At 35.5% G+C, this 19,895-nt stretch overlaps 1 protein-coding gene across 2 annotated transcripts in view; it reads left to right on the forward strand.

The window, feature by feature from the left end:
* Positions 1 to 8,682, forward strand: part of FBXO9 (F-box protein 9) — a 30,640-nt gene extending 21,958 nt beyond the window's left edge. The window contains exons 8-14 of one of the 2 annotated variants that reach the window (XR_012478579.1): positions 1,249 to 1,367; positions 1,604 to 1,694; positions 2,639 to 2,734; positions 2,872 to 2,965; positions 6,266 to 6,417; positions 7,089 to 7,184; positions 8,078 to 8,167. Coding sequence is in view for 1 of the 2 variants with exons in the window: in XM_074237204.1 (XP_074093305.1) it covers positions 1,249 to 1,367; positions 1,604 to 1,694; positions 2,639 to 2,734; positions 2,872 to 2,965; positions 6,266 to 6,417; positions 8,078 to 8,186 (661 nt within the window). In the remaining variant the exon portion in view is untranslated. Of the gene's footprint in view, positions 1 to 1,248; positions 1,368 to 1,603; positions 1,695 to 2,638; positions 2,735 to 2,871; positions 2,966 to 6,265; positions 6,418 to 7,088; positions 7,185 to 8,077 lie in introns of both variants that reach the window. The other variant, XM_074237204.1, reaches the window with a different exon arrangement.
* Positions 8,683 to 19,895: the final 11,213 nt, after the last annotated feature.

Genomic DNA, 19,895 nt, shown 5'->3' on the forward strand with positions numbered 1-19,895 from the left:
AAAATCTGGTTTTGATTATTGAATCTATGTAAATCTCAAGTCTGGACCTTAGTTTTATCATCTATAAAATGAAATTGGATTACATAATATCAAAGACCTCTTCTGGTTCTAAATCTTATGAACTCCATGTAACAGTGTTCTGATTAAAGCTATAGTACAGTTTTCTCTGGAATTTGTATAACTTAATTATTCAGTAAGTTAAATGTAACTTTATATCTGTTTTCATAAAGAATAGTGTACTACTTTCGGTGAGTAGTTTGCATGCCAACCAAACTTAATTTAGGAAACGTTTTTGAGAAATCCTATTTGTACCACCTGAGACAAAGAAAGAAGTCTGGTGATACGTCTCAATTAATTTAGTAAAACTTTGATCGGTAGTGGTTTACATTTAGAGAAGAACACTCTTTGTGTGTGTGTATGTGTGTGTATGTATGTTGAGGTATGAGGATGAAAGTTTATTAATTATTATGGTTTTAATATTTTACTGCCTACTTGTGTCAAGCAAACATTTGGATATCTTGACATCTGAATTTGGAAGAAATTTTAGGGGTAAATTTTGTTTTCTTTTAATCTATTTTAAAATTAAATTTAATCTAATTTAAAATCAAAATTAATTTTATCAATGAATCTTAAGTAATTCTCTGTTTCAATGAATTTCTATGATGTAAATTAATTGCGTATGTTGCCATTTTATTTTTGCTTTGTTTTTTTTGTTTTATTTTTGCAAGGCAATGGGGTTAAGTGACTTGCTCAAGTCACACAGCTAAGTAAATATTAAGCATCTGAGGGCAGATTTGAACTCAAGTTCTCTTCACTCCAGGACCACCTAGCTGTCCACCCCTGTTGCCACTTTATTTTTAAAGAACCTAGCACTCTTATATTCCTTTAATTTTTTCTTATGATTATAGAGTAATATCATAGGGATGAAATTTAAAAGGAGAAATTTTCATTAGAAGAGTTTTAAAAATATATTATCACACCATGTAAAGACAGTTAAAAAGCATAGTCCTTAGAGGAATATAATGGCTAAAAAATACTAAAAAAGAATTTCAAAAATTACCATTGTTAGTTGTTGACCCCCCATAGCTGCAAGCTGTCATTTCAGTGAAAAAGCAGTGAATATAAAGTTAGATAAAGACTTACTTAATCCCTTTGCACTACTATAACTGATATATTTCTCTATGTCTCCAAGTAGTGGGACTTATTCATTCAGTATAATGAAGTTGGACATTTGCTCTAATTACCTAGGGACCCTGAAATCTGGCGTTTAGCCTGCTTGAAAGTTTGGGGCAGAAGTTGTATTAAACTTGTTCCTTACACCTCCTGGAGAGAGATGTTTTTAGAACGGCCCCGTGTTCGGTTTGATGGTAAGTTAAGCTTTTAGAAGTCAGGAAGTATGGAAAAGTGGCATGAACCTTTTTTAAATGTATTTTAACTTGCTGATAAGGAATTGTAACAATCGGCATATTCAGTAGCAAATGTTTAAAGGACAAAAATGGGGCTAGAGGGACACACAGATTTCTCATCTTACACACAATTGTAATTTTTAAAGTATTTTTTTCTTTTTTATGACTGCTTTTAAGAATCTATTCCTTTTCCATAGGAGTTTATATCAGCAAAACAACATATATACGTCAAGGTGAACAATCACTTGATGGTTTCTATCGGGCCTGGCACCAAGTGGAATATTACAGGTACAAGTGTAGTAAACTGAGTGAGTGAAAAATCATATCCAAGTATGATTCACATGGAAAAATTATACTTGTCCAATGCAAATTGGTTTGGATCTTTATTTTTCTCTTCAGTTATATGCTCAGATACCATGTGGCATTCATACGCAAAATATCCCTGCTGCCTTTATTTTATTATTATTATTATTATTATTTTTATATGTAGGAGCTGTACTCTAAACACTTTAGTTAGAATTATGTTAATTTCTGTAGTTACACCAAAAAAGACATTTTGAACACTTAGAGTTCTGCTTGCTCACCCATTCACTATATAGATATTAAACTTACAGAATCTCTGTTACTTATATCATACTTATTTACCTGTTCAAACATCTACTTCCTCTTCAATGTCTTATTCTTGAAATGTGACTTTTTCAGTGAGTCAGCATTAAAATTTTTTTTAGTTTGGAAAGATCTATTCTTAAGATGACTAACAGTGCTACTTGACTTGGATTAACAGTCTACCTATGAAATAATATGACAGTTTTTTTCATGATTTATTCTTTCATTGAGTGAAGTTCAAAATTTAAGTTTCTTCTAAAAATGAGAAAAACAACTTAAGTATTTTATTGTCAACTCCTAGGGCTGTTGGTCATCCTTTTTATGTTATTCAATCAGTATATAACTGATTTAAAAATTTAATAATACACATTTTATAGACAGAATATGATGTATGACATCAATATAGATATCCTACAGATTAGTATGTTTAAATGTTTGACTTTAGATAGAAAAATGCATCTTATCATGAAAGACACATTACTTAGCACCTACCTCAGCACTTTCCCCTTCCCTTTGTACCTGAAGATCTTAACATGTGAAAACATAGTTTGTTTAGCTTTTCTAGGTTTTAGATATTATATACTTATGCCAGTGATGTTTGGGGTTTCTCTTTTTCTCAAACACAGATATATGAGATTTTTTCCTGATGGCCATGTCATGGTGCTGACCACCCCTGAGGAGCCACAGTCCATTGTTCCTCGTTTACGAACTAAGAACAGCAGGTTTTTATTTGTTGAGTTCTTTCATCCCAACTACATGTTAAAGTTACTTGTTATAGAGTCCACAACTCATTGGTTTTCTTTCTCTTATGGCTTACATACATCTTAAAGCTAACTAATGGGATTTTTTCTAATTTTAGAACTGATGCAATCCTACTTGGTCATTATCGCTTGTCCCAGGATACAGACAATCAAACCAAAGTATTTGCTGTGATAACTAAGAAAAAAGAAGAAGTAAGTGTCCAAGTCTCTTTCTTCTGCATTACAGCCACCAAAGTGACTCCATGAGCTCCTACACAACCCTCTCTAGTATTGCCTTGAACCTGAAGTCTCTGTTTTACACCAGTTCTTCCTCTTTTTTATCACCTCCCCTCCCCTCCATGCTATGTATTTACTTTGCTTATATTGTGTGTTAAACGTATGTATGCTTCCTCCTGTTGGAGCAGCCTCCTGAGGGCAAGAATTGTTTTACTTTTTCTTTCCATCTCAGGGTCTAGTCAGTGCATAACAAATACTTGCTAAATGATCAGTCACATAAGGAAGAATCAATTATTTTCTTTCTTCAATTCATTATACATTAGTTCTGTTTTTCAAACACAAGAAATGACTACTGCGTTAGTGGCAGGAACCATACCATTAAAAAAAAATTTGTATCTGAAGAGAAGTGGAATGTTTTTTAAACTGGTAACTTTTAGGGTTTACTTAGAGTTTAGTAGTTTTAAGCACTAAAGCCAGTTGAGTGTCTGCAGTTTGTCCAGTGCTAATGTGATGGACTCTTGGGAATAGAGGGCCACCTGGCTGCCTAATGAGGAACAAGCTGCCCCCATAAAAAAAACAGTAGGTTAAAAATTCTGTATCTATTAACATTGGAATTGGATCTATGAGCAGTTAGTGCATTTCTGGCCTAAGGGAGAGAAGAAGAGCCAATCTCAAAAAAATAAATAGTTTGACTTAATCATCCTCCTAATTTATTCCTTTAACTTCATCCCTTTCACAATCAAATTCCTAGGAAAAAATTATGTATGCATGTTGTTTCACTTTCTTCTCTCTCTTACCCAGTTCTCAATCCCTTTGTTCTTCTCTTCATTCATTTGCAACTTTCCTTTGTAAATTTGCCAAAAATTTCTTAAAGGGATAAATCTCTTTGTCTCCTGTCTGTCAGCTATTCCTCAGTCTTCCTTGTTGATGATCCTTCTATATTGTGTCCCATAATTATGGAAATGTTATAAAACTCTCTTATGTGCCATTTTCTCTCCTTTTGATGATCTTTATCAGCTCCCTTGGGTTCAGTTGTCTTTATGCAGATGACTTCTAGGTATACATATACAACCCCTCTGGAGTTCCATTTCTGAATCACCAATTGCATATTGAACATTACGAGCAGGATGGTTCCACAGGCTTCTCAGATTCAACATGGATAAAACATAACTGATGATCTTTACTCCCAAATGACTCCTTTTTCTTACTTCCCTTTTTTTTTATTGAGGGTGATACTATCCTTCTAGTTCCACAGTTCTATAATCGTAGATGTCCTTGATGTCTCATTTTTGCTTATCCCATTTATGCAATAAATTATCAAATCTTATTGATTCTACCTCCACAAAAATTCTTGCCTCAGTCCTGTTCTTTCCATTCATGTAGTCATCAGTCTTAGTACAGGACCTCCTCAATTGATTTTTGAGATATACATAATTGGTCTCCCTATTTAACAAACCATTTTCCACACATTTAGTATTCTAAAATATAAGTATGACCTTTCATTTTTCTTCTCAATAAATTCCCTTTGGCTTTCCTAAAACCTCTAGGCCCAATTACAAACTTTTATAATTTAAAGTCTTTCGTAACCTGACCTCCAGCCTTATGGTGCAATACTCCCCTCCACTGATGATGTTTCAGTACAAGTTGACCTTGCTGTTCCTCATACCCCAAATTCTCTATTTTGTCTCTGTAGCTTTATATAAGCTGTCCCTTATATTGTCTTGAATGTACTCCTTCTGCATCTCTGTCTCTGAATTTCAGATATTCTTCAAAGCTCAATTCACATGCCATCTTTGTAAGGTCATGTATGTTTGTGTGTGTGTGTGTAAAACTTTTCCTTTTAAAATGTATGTACTTTCAGGGACAGCTAGGTGGTGTAGTGGATAGAGCACCAACCCCTAGAGTCAGGAGCACCTGAGTTCAAATCAAGCCTCAGACACTTAATAATTACCCAGGGTATGACCTTGGGCAAGTCACTTAACCCCATTGCCTTGCCAAAAAAAAAATGCATGTACTTTTGAGGCAGGAACTATTGGATTTTTTTTCTTAATATTCCCAGCACTTAAAATGCCAAGCATATAGTTGAGTGCTTGGTTGATTTGTCAGAGATACGGCTAGAAAATCATTTCTATTCCTATTGAAAATGGGCTAGAAAAAGACTTTTTTCATTTCTCTTCTCTTGGATAAAAGAAGAGAATACTTCAAACAGATATATTTTTGGCATCATGATGTTCTTGGATTTTTACTATCTTGATACCCTTGAGTCCACTCTTGTGTCCTTCTCTGTCCCAATAGTTTTTGTAAGCTGGTAGAAATAATTAACTATTTACTGTCTTTAAGAGAATTAAGAGGTGACTAGATGAAATTGAGTATGTATGATTGAATCCTATAATCTAATGTATCATGCAGTGAAATGCATAGGACAAGATTTGGACTGTGGCAACTTCTCAGTTTATGACCATCCACTACTGCCCTCCCTTCCCCAGCTCCAGATGAAAACTGGCGCTTGGGAAGATGGCCACAAAGGTAGCAGAGATCAGACTGACTATAGTTTTAACAGTATTACTCCTAGGGTAGTGTCATAGGAAAAGTCTGGACATATCCTAAACATTCTCTAATTAACAGTTTGAGTCCCCATGTTAGGGGACTTAAAAACCATCTCATTTTATCCCTAAAATTTATTAGGGCTCACATCTTAATGTGTTTTTTTAAACCTACTTGATGCAGCTTAAATTTTTAGTGGGTCCTACTGTGAAAATAAATGAATCTGCACACACATTTTATTGCAAAAAAAGATGAATTGCTCTTATTTTTGTTTTTCTTTACAAATATTTACCTTGAAAGATAACCCAAGTATGTCTAAGTCCAGCAGTAGACTGAGAGTCAGAAAATTTGAGTATTAGAAGCTGTGGGGTCTAGTAAAAAAAATAAATGCTGTCTTGTATCAGGGGCCTGGGATTTGTCCTTGGTCTTCTACCCACTAGCTCTGGGTCATTCCCTTCCCTGAGCCTCAGTTTTCTGAGCTAAAAAAAGACCAGATAATTATATCCATTTTATACATATATATGTATAAAATGGGTATAATTCTGTGTATTTCATAGAATTTTTATGATAAACTAAATGAGATGTTAACTAAGAAAGTGCTTTGAAAAGATAGAAAGTAAAAAAAAGCATAAGATATTAATAATGTTACCTTTGTCACTTTGACTTAAACTTTTCAAAAACATCACTGGAAAAGAAAAAGGTTTTAGGTTTCATTTACCTTTTCTTTTATAGAAACCAATTGACTACAAATATAGATATTTTCGTCGAGTTCCTGTGCAAGAAACAGATCAAAGTTTTCATGTTGGTCTCCAACTTTGTTCCAGTGGCCATCAAAGATTCAACAAACTTGTCTGGATACATCATTCCTGCCACATTACTTACAAGTAAGCAAATATCTTGAGAGTGATAAGGAAAAAATATATAATAAGGACTTTATTTCTTCCCCAGGCTATCAGGTTTTGGATTCTTCTTGTTAGATGAGATTCCTTGCAGGGCTGAATGATGACACTGATCATGTAGTGATTATTTAAATTATACAAGAAAAAATTTTACTCTATAATATTTCTTCCTTTTCTCCTTTGCACCATTTTAATTTTAGTTCCTTTTCTCCTACTGCTATTTAGTTTGCTGTTAAGGAATAGAAACTTGTTTTATTGTTACATTAAGTAAAGCTTAGTTTGGAGCATCATTCTTCTTAGACTATTAAGTGGTACATTCTCAGACTAGATTTAAGTGACTTGGTTTATCCACTCTTCTGAACTATGCATGCCTTAATTTCCTTTCATTAGTAGACAATTGGAAAATATTTATTAATATTTATTTATGTAATCATCCCTCCTCTCAAACATTGTGTCTTCGTCTGGAAGTGATGTGGGCTTTCAGATGTTAATGAAGTAAAATTTTGTTACCTCCTCCTAAGCTGGAAGGGCTTTGAGTACCAGACCATTGACAGGCTATGTCTGTCATCTGAGAATCAGCCAAGCTTAAGTGAAAAGAAACTCATCACCAGAAGGTTGGCCACCAGGTGATAATTTATTATCTTTTTTGGCCACAGCATTTCATGAAGACCATCTACTAAGGCATACGAGGGGTGGTGATCTTCAACCAGGGAAGGAGTACCCCACACCAGTGAAACTACGGATCTTTTGAAGTATGTACCCATTATTGTGCTACATACTAGCTAGCAAGAGATATGAGAAAAATATGAGACATTAGATAGTCTCTGCTCCCCCAAGAGGCTTATTTGGGAAGATAAGATCTACCTGTATAAAACATTTGATTAAAAAATAGTCTTAAAATTTAAATGCTATTATTACTATTTGTGTGGCACAAAAGACAGTTTTTCTTTTTAAGTTAGGGAAAGAGATTAGTTTGCAAAGATAATAAAGTTATTTTATTTGAGAAAACAGGCATTTGACTTTCAGTAAGACATTCTTTTCTTCTTAAATTCTGCATTTTGAAAGGTAGAAGGTCTGGGTACTATTTATTCACAGTTCTACCAGCATGGTTTGGGGGCTTAAATTTTTTTTAAAGATCTTATCACTTTCAGATATGTAAATAATGTATGTACCCCACCCATTAGGAAGTTCCTAAATTCTTGAGAGACTATTTTTATTCTTCTTTAACCCTGATTTTGGATGAAGGCACACATAGTTCAAAGCAGTAGATAATCCAGGAGGCACTTGTACACCCTGTAATCTACTCAAGCAGTAGAGAAGAACCAAGCTCAGAAGTTTTACAAAACAGGTGGCAGTGGCTCTAATTTGGTTTTGACTAATATAAAAGGTGATTGGTCCCAGAAATAAGACATGTAGCCTTGGCTGCTTCCTTTTTTTGGTGCTGGTCAATTACTTAACTTTTATTTTTTTAGTTTCCTTATCTGTTTTTTCCTCCTTAATTGTTTTAAAAGAAAAGAAACTAGACTTGTTGCTTTCCTCCCTCTTCCCTTGATACACTGAATGACTTTGTGCCCTAAGAAATATAAAAGGATTTAAGGAGATTTTAAATTAGTTCGAAATTAATATTTTGACTTTTTCTTTCTAGGTCAACTGGTGAAACTGCAGTCACAGCTTTTGAAATTGACAAGATGTATACTCCCTTATTCTTTGCCAGAGTGAAGAGTTTTACTGCATTTTCAGAAAAACCTCTTTAAGAATTTTACATCTTTCCTCTTATAAACTCTTGCATGGGTCTAAAGTGTAGAGCAAAAGAGCACTTAAGTTATGAATATGTATATATTTGGAACTTATTTTAAATTGTTGAGTTCTTTTGAGAAAAGTATAAATTGATATTTTTATTTTGGGGTAGTTGATTTGGGAAAGTGTTTTGTTTTGAAATTAAGATTATGAGTTGTCTTAAGCATTTATGTTGTCAGAAACAATTTGAACTGTTTTAATCATGTCATTTCAAGCAGGTCTATAAGCAGTTATCTTTAAAGCAAATCTTCATATGCCTGATGACTATAATATTTACATGAGTACAGGGATGGCCTCTACTGAAAAAAGAATTTTGCTGTACTTGCCATATATAGTATATGTGCTCTGAAGGCTTAAAATGCAAAAAAAAAAAAAGCAAAACAAAGCAAAGCATTGTTCTACATTTGTTTGAAACTGAAGAGACTCTAAATAAATGTTTCTTTCAAAAAAAAATGTAGCTGGTTTGCCTTTCTAAAAAGTCATTCTATTTACTCCAAAGCACAGAAGTTTAGGTGAGCCAAAGGAGACTTGGAGCCATTTTTTTCCATAAGGTAATATAAAAAGCTAAAAGATCTGACCTTGGCTTATAGTCTCATACCAACAGGAAGATTCCAAGAACTTGATGAAAGTAACTCAAAGAGCAAAACCTCCTGGCTGAGTCAGGAAACCTCATCCTTACTATAACCCAGGGAGTTTGGACTTCAGAAGAGAAAGCCCATATAAGTCTCATCTCAACCCCTTTCCCTTTATAGATGAGGGTGGGACCAGAGAAGTCAAGTAATATTGTTTCCAGTGAACTACCAAAATAAAACTGAAGTGGGGGGGGGGAGTTGGGGCAGAGAAGGGAATGAACTTTGTTTTAGATGGTGGGTGTGCTAAGCTTTTGGCAGATATTCATTTTCATTAATAAGCCCTTCTCCAAGAACTTATATTCTTTCTATTGCATCCTGTTGCCTCATATTTACAGGAACCCTTCTTCATTCTGAGGTTTGGGGAGATTTCTTTTTCTCAAAGTTTGATTCGTGTTAGAGTGGTGTGATGGAAAGAGCACTGGAATGGGAATCAGAAGAGCCAGTTCCACTCAGTCTGCCACCCAGGTTGCCCAGAGCTAGGCACTTTACCTCTGCCTCAGTTTCCTCATCTCTAAAAGGCTATTGATCCAGATGACATTAAAGGTCCCTTGCAACTCTAAATCTATATTATATTCAATGCAGTAATGCCTTTTACTCAAATCTCTTTTGGAGGAAACATAATGCCAATGTTATTGTATCTGGGGAAAAAAAAAGAAAAATCCTTAAGTGGAATTGTCCCATTTGCAGCCCTGTCAATATAATAAACATGACATAAAACCTCCTTCTAGTTGTGAATTATTTAGAGCTGGAAGGAAAATTCTTATGAAATGTATGAAAACCTTTTTTTTGTGAATAAGATGAACATATTTTGTTTATTCATAGGTCTACATAGAGATATATCTTTTAAATATATATTGGATAGGGACCATGGTACTAGAACCGGGATCTGTGTTTTAATTAGTATGGGGAACTTCCAGGTGAGAATTCCCTGATTTTCTTTTTGATTGAGCCTCTTATTTCACCAAGACTGGGAATTTCACTAGTGAAGGTCAACATCTTCCTTCTCTGACTTCATCTTAAGCTGGAGCATTAAGATAGTAAGCTGTTGCTTAATCAGGATGTGCCTGAAAGGAGACTTGAACCCAGGTCTCTGAGGTTTTAAGAGATGCAGCTTCAGGTTCTGTGCCATGCTGCCTCTCATAGGAGCACAGGAACCTACAATGGTGCAGGTTTGGAGAGAGTTTGCAACTTTGCTTTTGTTGAGTGTTTTGCATCAATTTTAATGTCATGATTCAAAGAGGAGTGAGAAGCCAGTAAGAATTTTGAAGATGATAACAGTGTAGATTAAATGGACTAGAAGATATTTACAATATAGCTTTATTAGTTTTAATCTGAAAGGTCAGTTACTCAAAACATCTGACATAATGCCTATAAATTCACAAATACAAAGTCAAATATATTATCTATCCTGCCCTTCTTTCCTCCATCAACCTGGATAATTGAAAACTGACAATAAATAACCTAATAAACATTGCCAGTGGATACCAAGTTCATAAATAAAAAGTCAACCATCGTGACAACTAAGCAAAATCTCTTTTGCTCATTTTTGGCTGCCATGAGGTAAAAAACAGTAGTTTTATTATTTTTTTCCTAAATTTAATTTTTCCCTACATCACTGAGAAAGCAAGAAAAACAAAATTCATATATTACAAAAATGTATAGCCAAGCAAAATATTTTCATATAAGGAGTGGTTAAGTGGCACAGTGGATAGAGCACCAGCCCTGGAGTCAGGAGTACATGAGTTCAAATCCAACCTCAGACACTAATTACCTAGCTGTGTGGCTTTGGGCAAGCCATTTAACCCCATTGCCTTGCCAAAAAAAAAATATTTTCATATTAGCCACCTCAATTTACCCTCTGAGTCTATCCCTTTTTTAAGTGGATAACATTTTTCATCATGAATACTCTGGAATTGCCCTTGGTTGGTCAATGGGTTCCTAAGTCTCCAAGTCATTTGTATAATTTTAGTATTATAGAAATTATTCTGATTCTGCTTCCTTCACTTTTATCAGTTCATGGAAGTCTTCCCAGGTTTCTCTGAAACAATCCCCTTCATTTTTTAAAAGCAGTAAAGGTAGTTTTGATATTTTTAGGATCTGTCTTATAGAAATTTTTTGACATTTGAAGTTTATTTCCAAATGGCACTGAGAAATCAAGAAAGCACACACTTTTTGAAGCTATACCTTTGTTCCTCAATCTCTTCCTATTCACATTTTACCAATCTTTCCAGGTAAAGTGAAGCTGAAAAATCCACCTTTATTAATGAGTGGATCCCCACTCCCCCCACAAAGAATGGTCTCTCATCATCTCTCATTTCAGTCCTTCTAGTTCATATTTTTAATGATCTGCATGTTGTTTCTATTAATAAATAGTATCTTAATTTCTTTTTCAATTAGCAAGCCTTTGTTTTCTCCCCCCCCCACTTTCCTTCCCACAATGAAAAAATAAAACCCTTGCAATAAATGATCATGGTAAAAATAAATTCCTACACGTCTAAAAAATTGTTCATCTCATTTTGCATCTTGAGTCTCAACACTTCTCTTGTCAAGAGATGGGTAGCATGTTTCATCATTGGTCCTATGGAATTATGGCTGGTCATAGCATCCACTGAATTCTTGTTTTCAGAGTAGGTGGTGTTTACAAGGTTGTTACATACCTTATTTTCCTGAAATTTACTTTATGCTTTTTTTTGATTGAATCTCTTATTTCACCAAGACTGGGAATACATCAATCATGCTTGAGCTCAATCCCAATATTGTTTGACTTGGAGATCTTTAACCTGCTCCATTTTTCTAACTGAACTAGTTTGTGTGTCATTAGGCCTTCTGCTTCCAGGACCTCACTATATTGGTGCCAGACCTAGTGTAGATAGCTATTCAGCTTTAACCTTATTTCCCCTTCAAACTCTCAAACTCAGAACTCTGCAGATGCATCAACTTCAGCTTCCCCAACAGTAAGGACAATAGACAGCATCAGATTATTCCCTTATGTTCACATTACATAGTTTGTTCAGCCATTCACCAATTGATAGACTCTCCTTTAGCTTCCAGTTTTTTTTTCCACTACAAAAAGTGGTGCTATAAATAGTTGGGGTTTTTTTAGGTTTTTGTAAGGCAGTGGAATTAAATGGCTTGACCAAGGCCATACAGCTAGGTAATTACTAAGTGTCTGAGGTCAGATTTGAACTCACTCCTGACTCCAGGGCCGGTGCTCTATCCACTGCGCCACCTAAATGCCCCTATAAATAATTTTTTTTTTACAAGATCCAAAAGCTTTTGTCTCCCATGTAGTGGAGTTAAGTATTCGGAACATAGCAAGTGGCCCCCCAAACTGATGGATCTTGGAATATATAATGTCAAGGATACCAAATGGGATGTGGCTGCCCCAAGTGGAGAATTAGTGCATGTGAATCAACACGGCTTATTTCTTAAAGGTCTTGAAGTATAAAAGTGTTCCCCAAGTCTTAATAAAGTATTTTGAAAATCCCCCAAATATTAATTTTGTTATTTTTTGAATTTTACAATTTTCCCCCAATCTCACTTCCCTCCCCCCATACCCCACAAAAGGCAGTCTGGTAGTCTTTACATTGTTTCCATGCTATACATTAATCAAAATTGAATGTGTTGAGAGAGAAATCATATCCTTAAGGAAAAAATAAAATAGAGGAGATAGCAAAATTACACAATAAGATACCTTTTTAAAAAAAAAATTACAGGTAATAGTCTTTGATCTTTGTTTAAACTCCACAATTCTTTCTTTGGACATAGATGGTATTCTTCATCACAGACACCCTAAAATTGACCCTGATTGTTGCACTGATGAACTGAGCAAGTCCATTATGACTGATTGTCAGCCCAATGTTGCTGTTATGGTGTACAATGTTCTTCTGGTTCAGCTCATCTCACTCAGCATCAGTTCATGCAAGTCTTTCTAGGCTTCTCTGAATTCCCATCCCTCCTGGTTTCTAATAGAACAATAGTGTTCTATAACATACATATACCACAATTTGTTCAGCCATTCCCCAACTGATGGACATTCACTCAATTTTTAATTCTTTGCCACCACAAACAGGGCTGCTATGAATATTTTTGTACAAGTGATGCTTTTACCCTTTTTCATAATCTCTTCAGGGAATAGACCCAATAATGATATTGCTGGATCAAAGGGTATGCACATTTTTATTGCCCTTTGGGCATAATTCCAAATTGCTCTCCAGAAAGGGTGGATGAGTCCACAGCTCCACAACAATATATTAATGCCCCAGATTTCCCACATCCATTCCAACATTGATCATTGTCCTTTCTGGTCATATTGGCCAGTCTGAGGGGTGTGAGGTAGTACCTCAGAGATACTTTAATTTGCATTTCTCTAACCATTAATGATTTAGAGCAATTTTTCATATGACTATGGATCACTTTGATTTCTTCATCTGTAAATTGCCTCTAAATATCCTTCGACCATTTGTCAATTGGGGAATGGGAAAGCCCCCAAAATATTAAGACTTCATAAGCTTTGATACCTTTAAATTACAATGTAAAATGACTAAAAGGATAAAACAGGAAGAGAGTCCATTTGAAAGAAGCAAGCAGAGAAGATGTATACTGATACTGGAGGAGGTAATGACAGTATTTAACCTAAGTCAGGTCTTGATTATGTTATCTGTAAGATGAAATTCAAGTTCCTTGCTTAACACCTTAAACTTCCATGCTTTGGTTTTTAAAAGACACTTGCTCAGAATTTTCCTAGAAAGCAATTCCTGAGGACCTACACCTTTTGAGGGCAGTTTGGTTGTAGTGTTATTCTCATAACTCCAACTCTTCAAGGATTTTCTAGTTTCTTATTGGAGTCAATGAAGAATAAGAGGTCAAGACAATATCTGCCTTGGAAGATCTGCCTCCTCACATCCTCAGACTGCCAGTCAATCATTTTTATAGCAAAGTGTTTTGGAAATTTCTGGGTTTGGAATGAGAGATTTTGGGTATTTCTCACTACCTGTAAGATCTTATTCATGTGATTCTCTGGGCCCCAGTTTTCTCAAGTATCAAATTAGATAATTGGACTTGCTGACCTCCAAATTCCTTCCTGTAAATATGATAACATAACTTGGGGAATTGCTTGTTGTTGAGTAGTTTCAGTGACTCCATTTGGGGTTTTCTTGGCAAGATACCCTAGTGGTTTGTCATTTCCTTCTCCAGCTCATTTTATGGATGGAGAAACTGAGGCAAAGTTAAGTGAATTGCCCAGGATCACACAGCAAGTAAGTGTCTAAGGCCAGATTTGAACTTAAAAGTCTTTTTGACTCCCAGTCTGGCACTCTCCATTTTGCCATTTAGCTATCTGGCTTGGGGATAGGAGGCTAATAAAAATTAACTTAGTGACTTAACATCATAAAATATAAGCCCTAGACAGAATCTGAGCACCAAATTACAACCTTTTCATACTGAAAATGAGGGAACAAGCCTAGAGAAGGCACAATGTTTGTGCAAAGTAACACAGTTGAACATTAATGATAGGTAAGATGACAACTCAGGTCTCCTGACTTCCAGTTTTGTAAGATTGAAATACTGAATTTTTAGTGGTCAGATATCAATGTCTATTGGTTGTAGCTTATATCCCAAGAAAAGATGAGCCACTTGGAGCTCTTGTTTTCTTGTATAGTATAATGTACAGATAGGTAGTTAAGAGGCCTTAAAAAGCAAGGCCATTTAAGGAGACCATCAGAACTTGGACTACTGGGTAGTTGCCAGTAGGTGGCTCTATAAACACAGAAATATTTTCTTTATTGATGAACTATGGCAATGTGTTGATCATTAAATGTTTCCCCCCTGTATTCTGTTGCTTTTTTTTTTTTTAGGATTTTGCAAGGCAAATGGGGTTAAGTGGATTGCCCAAGGCCACACAGCTAGGTAATTATTAAGTGTCTGAGCCAGAATTTGAACCCAGGTACTCCTGACTCCAGGGCTGGGGCTTTATCTACTGTGCCACCTAGCCGCCCCTATTCTGTTTTAGATATGACAAACAACCTCAAGCATAAACATTTCCATTCACAAAGAAAAAAAAAGAGTTTTATATTCATGCTTTTTTTTTAGGTTTTTTTGCAAGGCAAATGGGGTTAAGTGGCTTGCCCAAGGCCACACAGCTAGGTAATTATTAAGTGTCTGAGGCTGGATTTGAACCCAGGTACTCCTGACTCCAGGGCTGGTGCTCTATCCACTGCGCCATCTAGCTGCCACCTAGCTGCCCTCTCCCCTACCTATTGACAAGGCAAAAAACCAAAAACAAACCTAAAGATCATTACAAACATGTATGATCATGCAAAACAAATTCTCACATTAGCCTAATCAAAAGAAAGATGGAAAAGGAAATATGCTTTAATCAATACCCCAAGTCCATTAGTTCTTGTCTGAAGATGCAGAATGTTTCATCATGAATCCTTTGGAATTGTGGTTGGTCATTGTATTAATCAGTTTCTAAGTCTTTTAGATTGATTTTAGACTTTATTTAGTAGGCAAGGAAAAACACTGAAGATTTTTTGTGTGTAGGTTTTTTTTTCTTGAAAGAAGTAATATAGTCAGAATTGTGTGATAGAGTTTTATCTGATAGAATATTAGATGAATTAGAGGAGTGAGAAATTGGAAGCAGTAGATGCTTGATAAATTCTTGTTGATTGATGGTAGTATGATCAGTAAGGATGATTAAGGAATAGGTGGGCATCTGAGAATCTCTAGGACTTTCTAGAGACTTGCTAGAAGGCTATATAGTGGAAAGAACATTGGAATGAGTCAGAAAACTTGACTTCAAGTCCAAGGTCTGATATTTAAAGGATATGTAACCTTGGTCAGTTAATAACTCCTAAATCTCAACTTCCTCATCTCTGACTTGCTGATGATTAATATGTGGCCTTCCTACCTTACTTAATTGTGATAAATAAAGTGTTTTAAGAAGAATGAAAATGACAGTGGCAGCTAGCACTTAGATAAGTTTCAAGGTTTATAAATCTTGAACTAATTTCTAGACTTTCAGTCCCTTTGCATGTCAGGACATCACCCTTGTGATGTCATTAAGTCTCTTCAAGAACAAAGTATGAACAACAATAGTCTAGAAGTAACAACATGCTGACGTTGCTTCTTAGGGGTAGGGACAGCTTCATTTTTGTAGTCCTATCCCTGTTCTTGCAAAATGCTTGCGGATAAAGGTTTAATTAATTGATGGTAGTGTGGATAATTGGCCACTAGGTGGGGCAGTGGATATAGTACTGGGTCTTACATCAAGGATATCATCTTCCTCACTTCAAATCTGGTCTTATTATGAGCCTTGTGACCCGGGGCAAGTGTTTGCCTCAGTTTCTCAACTGCAAAATGAGCTGTAGAAGGAAATGGCAAACCCATCCAGTATCTTTGTCAAGAAAATCCCAAATGGTTTCATGAAAAATCAGACACAAATTGAAATAACTGAACAACAGCATCAATAAATAATGTGGCCAATAAGAAGAGCCCTTTTAGATATGACTATGTAGGATTCTTATTGATATCTTTTCTAGAAGTCTAAATTGGTATATATAATCACTGTATAGACTGGAGTCACTGGAGACTGTTTAGCAATAAGGATCATCACAGAGTTCACACTTAGATATCTCTAGGACTTCTCAGTTACTTTACAAAATTAATATTCCTTGCTTTGAAATGAAGTAATAGGGAAGGGAACACAGAATGAGGAACATCACATGATTTTTGTAATTTTTATCTTTAGGTGCCTCCAGTTGCCTGGTTCATTTAGTCATGACTAATGAAGAAATGGCAACCTACTATTTGTTAAATTCATTCAGGACTTCCAAATCACAGCTTCCTTTTTTGGGCATGTGACAAACACTTGGGGAAGACTTTCAAAAGCAGAGACCCTCTAGGCCAAGCCTGACCTGTAAAGAAATCCCCTTTAAAACATACTCAACAAATGATCATCCAGGCTTTGCTCAAAAAAAGCTAGTGTGGGTAGAAAGTGGGAGAGGGGGGAATTCTTCCCACTACTTACTTCCCCAAGCAACCTATTGTCCTTTAAGATAGTTTTTATATTTAGGAGAAGAAGAATGGTTTGATCGATAATAGAGTCAGCCTTGGAATCAAGGAGACCTGAATTTAAATCTGACTTCAAACACTTGGTATGACTGTGGGTTAATCTCTTTACTATGGTCTGCCTCTTCCTCCTCTGTAAAATTGGAATAATAATCACCTACCACCTAGAGTTGTCTTAAGGATCAAATGAGATGATATTTGTATTTTGCCAACTTTGAATCATGCTGTAAATACTAACTGTTGTTATGTGAAACTTTAGGCAAATTACTTAACCTCTTAGTGACTCAGACAACTCTCTAAGACCATAAATCATAGAGAAAGTCAGATCTGAATTGGTAGAGGGAGTTTCTTTCTGGGGAATTCTCTATATCAGTGAAATCATGGAACAAATCTTTAGAAGTGTTTCTTTATGTCTGTGATTTCTCCCTATTACTCTGGATCCAAGCAAAATGTATTTTCCCCTTGTCAGTAATGATCAATAAAGAATGTTGATCCAGAAGGCAAAAGAAACCAGAAAATGATACTACTGAAATGTGCTCTGACATTGTAGTTGGAATGCTAGATAGAAGTCTGGGCTTTTCCTTTGATGAGCTAGCTTTTCTGTATAGATTAACTTCTGAGTGATGGAAACTTTAGCCAGTCATAGTTTGTTCAGGCTCAAGGGAGCAAGGAAGTTGAAAGTTACCACATTAGATACTTCACAATGCCCCAGAAACAAATTTTATACATATTAACTTACAATGAAGGTTAAGTACTGTTTTTTTCTAGCTATTTTCCTTTGGTCCTAATCATTGGGAAGGAAATGATTAAAGGGTACAGAAATACATGGAATGAAGTTTGAAATGCTTGTTGTTGAACAGTAGGTGATTTCTAAGAGAATCCAAGAAGTTTTTTCCTTAACACATCCTGTAGAGATTGTTGTTTGTCCTTTGTTCTCAATGAGGATCATGACATCAGGGAGGCATGACATTCAAGTGAATTGACTTGTAGGGATGGAAGGAAAAGGAAGACATGATGTCCAAGTAGAGGGGTCAGAGGACGGTGGTTTAAATCCTTGCTTTACTGATTATTACTTGTGTACTCTTGTATAATTTGATTAATCTCCTTGACCTCAGTTAACTCAATTGTAAAACAAATGGGTTGCATTAGCTAACTACAATATTACTGAGATCTCTTTTGGCTCCTAGCTATATGAGCCTTTTATTTCTCTTTCCAACTCAAATTCCTCTGATCCTATAAATGTTCTCTTTTTAACTTTTTCCTTCTTTTTTTCTTTTTTTGGTTTTTTGCAAGGCATTAGGGTTAAGTGACTTGCCCAGGATCACACAGCTAGGTAATTATTAAGTGTCTGAGGTCTAATTTGTACTCAGGTCCTCCTGACTCCAGGGCCAGTGCTCTATCCACTGTGCCACCTAGCTGTCCCTCCTTCCTTTTTTTTTTTTAACAATTAAGTAATTTATTTTCTCTACCCACTCCCCCAACCAAAAAATGGAAATAAAAAAGAAAATCTTATACATGATGAAAAAATTCTATCAATTCACATTATATTTTGCCAGTCCATCAACCTCTTCCACACTTATCTAGGTCATAGCAATAACACTGATGAGACAGTAAATCCCAAAAGAGAGTCTCAGTGGTGGTGCTGTGAGTCTATTTCTCTTCAAAATGAGTTCAGCTTGATTGATTTCTTTATGACCTGGTCAGGTTCATCAAGGCCTTAGTGGGTAAGGTCTGACTATTTTGAACAGCTGCTGTTTCTTGCCCTTTTTGCTCCTTTCTCTCCCTCCCACTCCATATCCCTGAGGGCGGAAAAGATTTCCCTCCTGATAACAACCTGCAGAGCAGTAGCATGCTGGATGTGTCAGGAAGACTTAGGTTCACATTCTGACAATGGACAAATCACCTGTCCTTTCTGAACCTCAGGTTTCTACTCTGTAAAGTGGTGATTATATCATTTGTTTAAATGAGTTAATATATGTAAGGGGAGCATTAAATAAATGTCAAATTTTTTAAAGTTTATATTTGAAAGCAATGATTTTATTTGGAGTTTGTGGTTCCATATTGGCATAGCTCCTTTAGATTGGGGTGATCACTTGAAGAGGAACATCTGTCTTGGAACAAAAGAAAACAGGGGAGAAGAGGGAAGGAAGGAAAGGCAAGGGAAAGCAAAGGAAAGCAAAAGAAGGAAAAGAAATGAAGGAGGAAAAACACTAGAGAGGTGTAGGAATAAATGTACTGTTCCTTAAAATAATTAGCAGTATCTATCTGAAACTATCAACAAGCATTATATTCAATGGGGAGAGGCTAGAGGCATTCCCAATAAGATCAGGGGTGAAACAAGGGTGCCTATTATCACCACTACTATTCAGTATTGTATTAGAAATGTTAGCATCAGCAATTAGAGAAGAAAAAGAAAATAAAGGAATTAGAATTGGGAAGGAAGAGACAAAACTCTCACTCTTTGCAGATGCCATGATGGTCTACCTAGAGAATCCCAAGATATCATCCAAAAAACTACTGGAAATAATTAGCAATTGTAGCAAAGTTGCAGGTTATAAAATAAGCCCTCATAAATCCTCAACTTTTCTATATATGTCTAGCAAGAAAAAGCAGGAAGAGCTAGAAAGAGAAATCCCATTCAAAATAACCTCAGACAATATAAAATATTTGGGAGTCTATTTGCCAAGACAGACTCAGAATCTTTTTGAAAACAATTATAAAACAACTTCTCACACAAATTAAATTAGATTTAAATAACTGGGCAAATATCAACTGCTCATGGATAGGTAGAGCTAATATAATAAAAATGACAACTCTACCCAAACTAAACTATCTGTTTAGTGCCCTACCAATCAAAATTCCAAAAAATTACTTTAATGAGTTAGAAAAAATTATAAGTAAATTCATATGGAGAAATAAAAAGTCAAGAATTGCCAGGAGCTTAATGAAAAAAAGTGCAAAAGA

The sequence above is a fragment of the Macrotis lagotis genome, chromosome 5 (genome assembly GCF_037893015.1).
Source record: "Macrotis lagotis isolate mMagLag1 chromosome 5, bilby.v1.9.chrom.fasta, whole genome shotgun sequence".
Taxonomy (NCBI): Eukaryota; Metazoa; Chordata; class Mammalia; order Peramelemorphia; family Peramelidae; genus Macrotis; species Macrotis lagotis.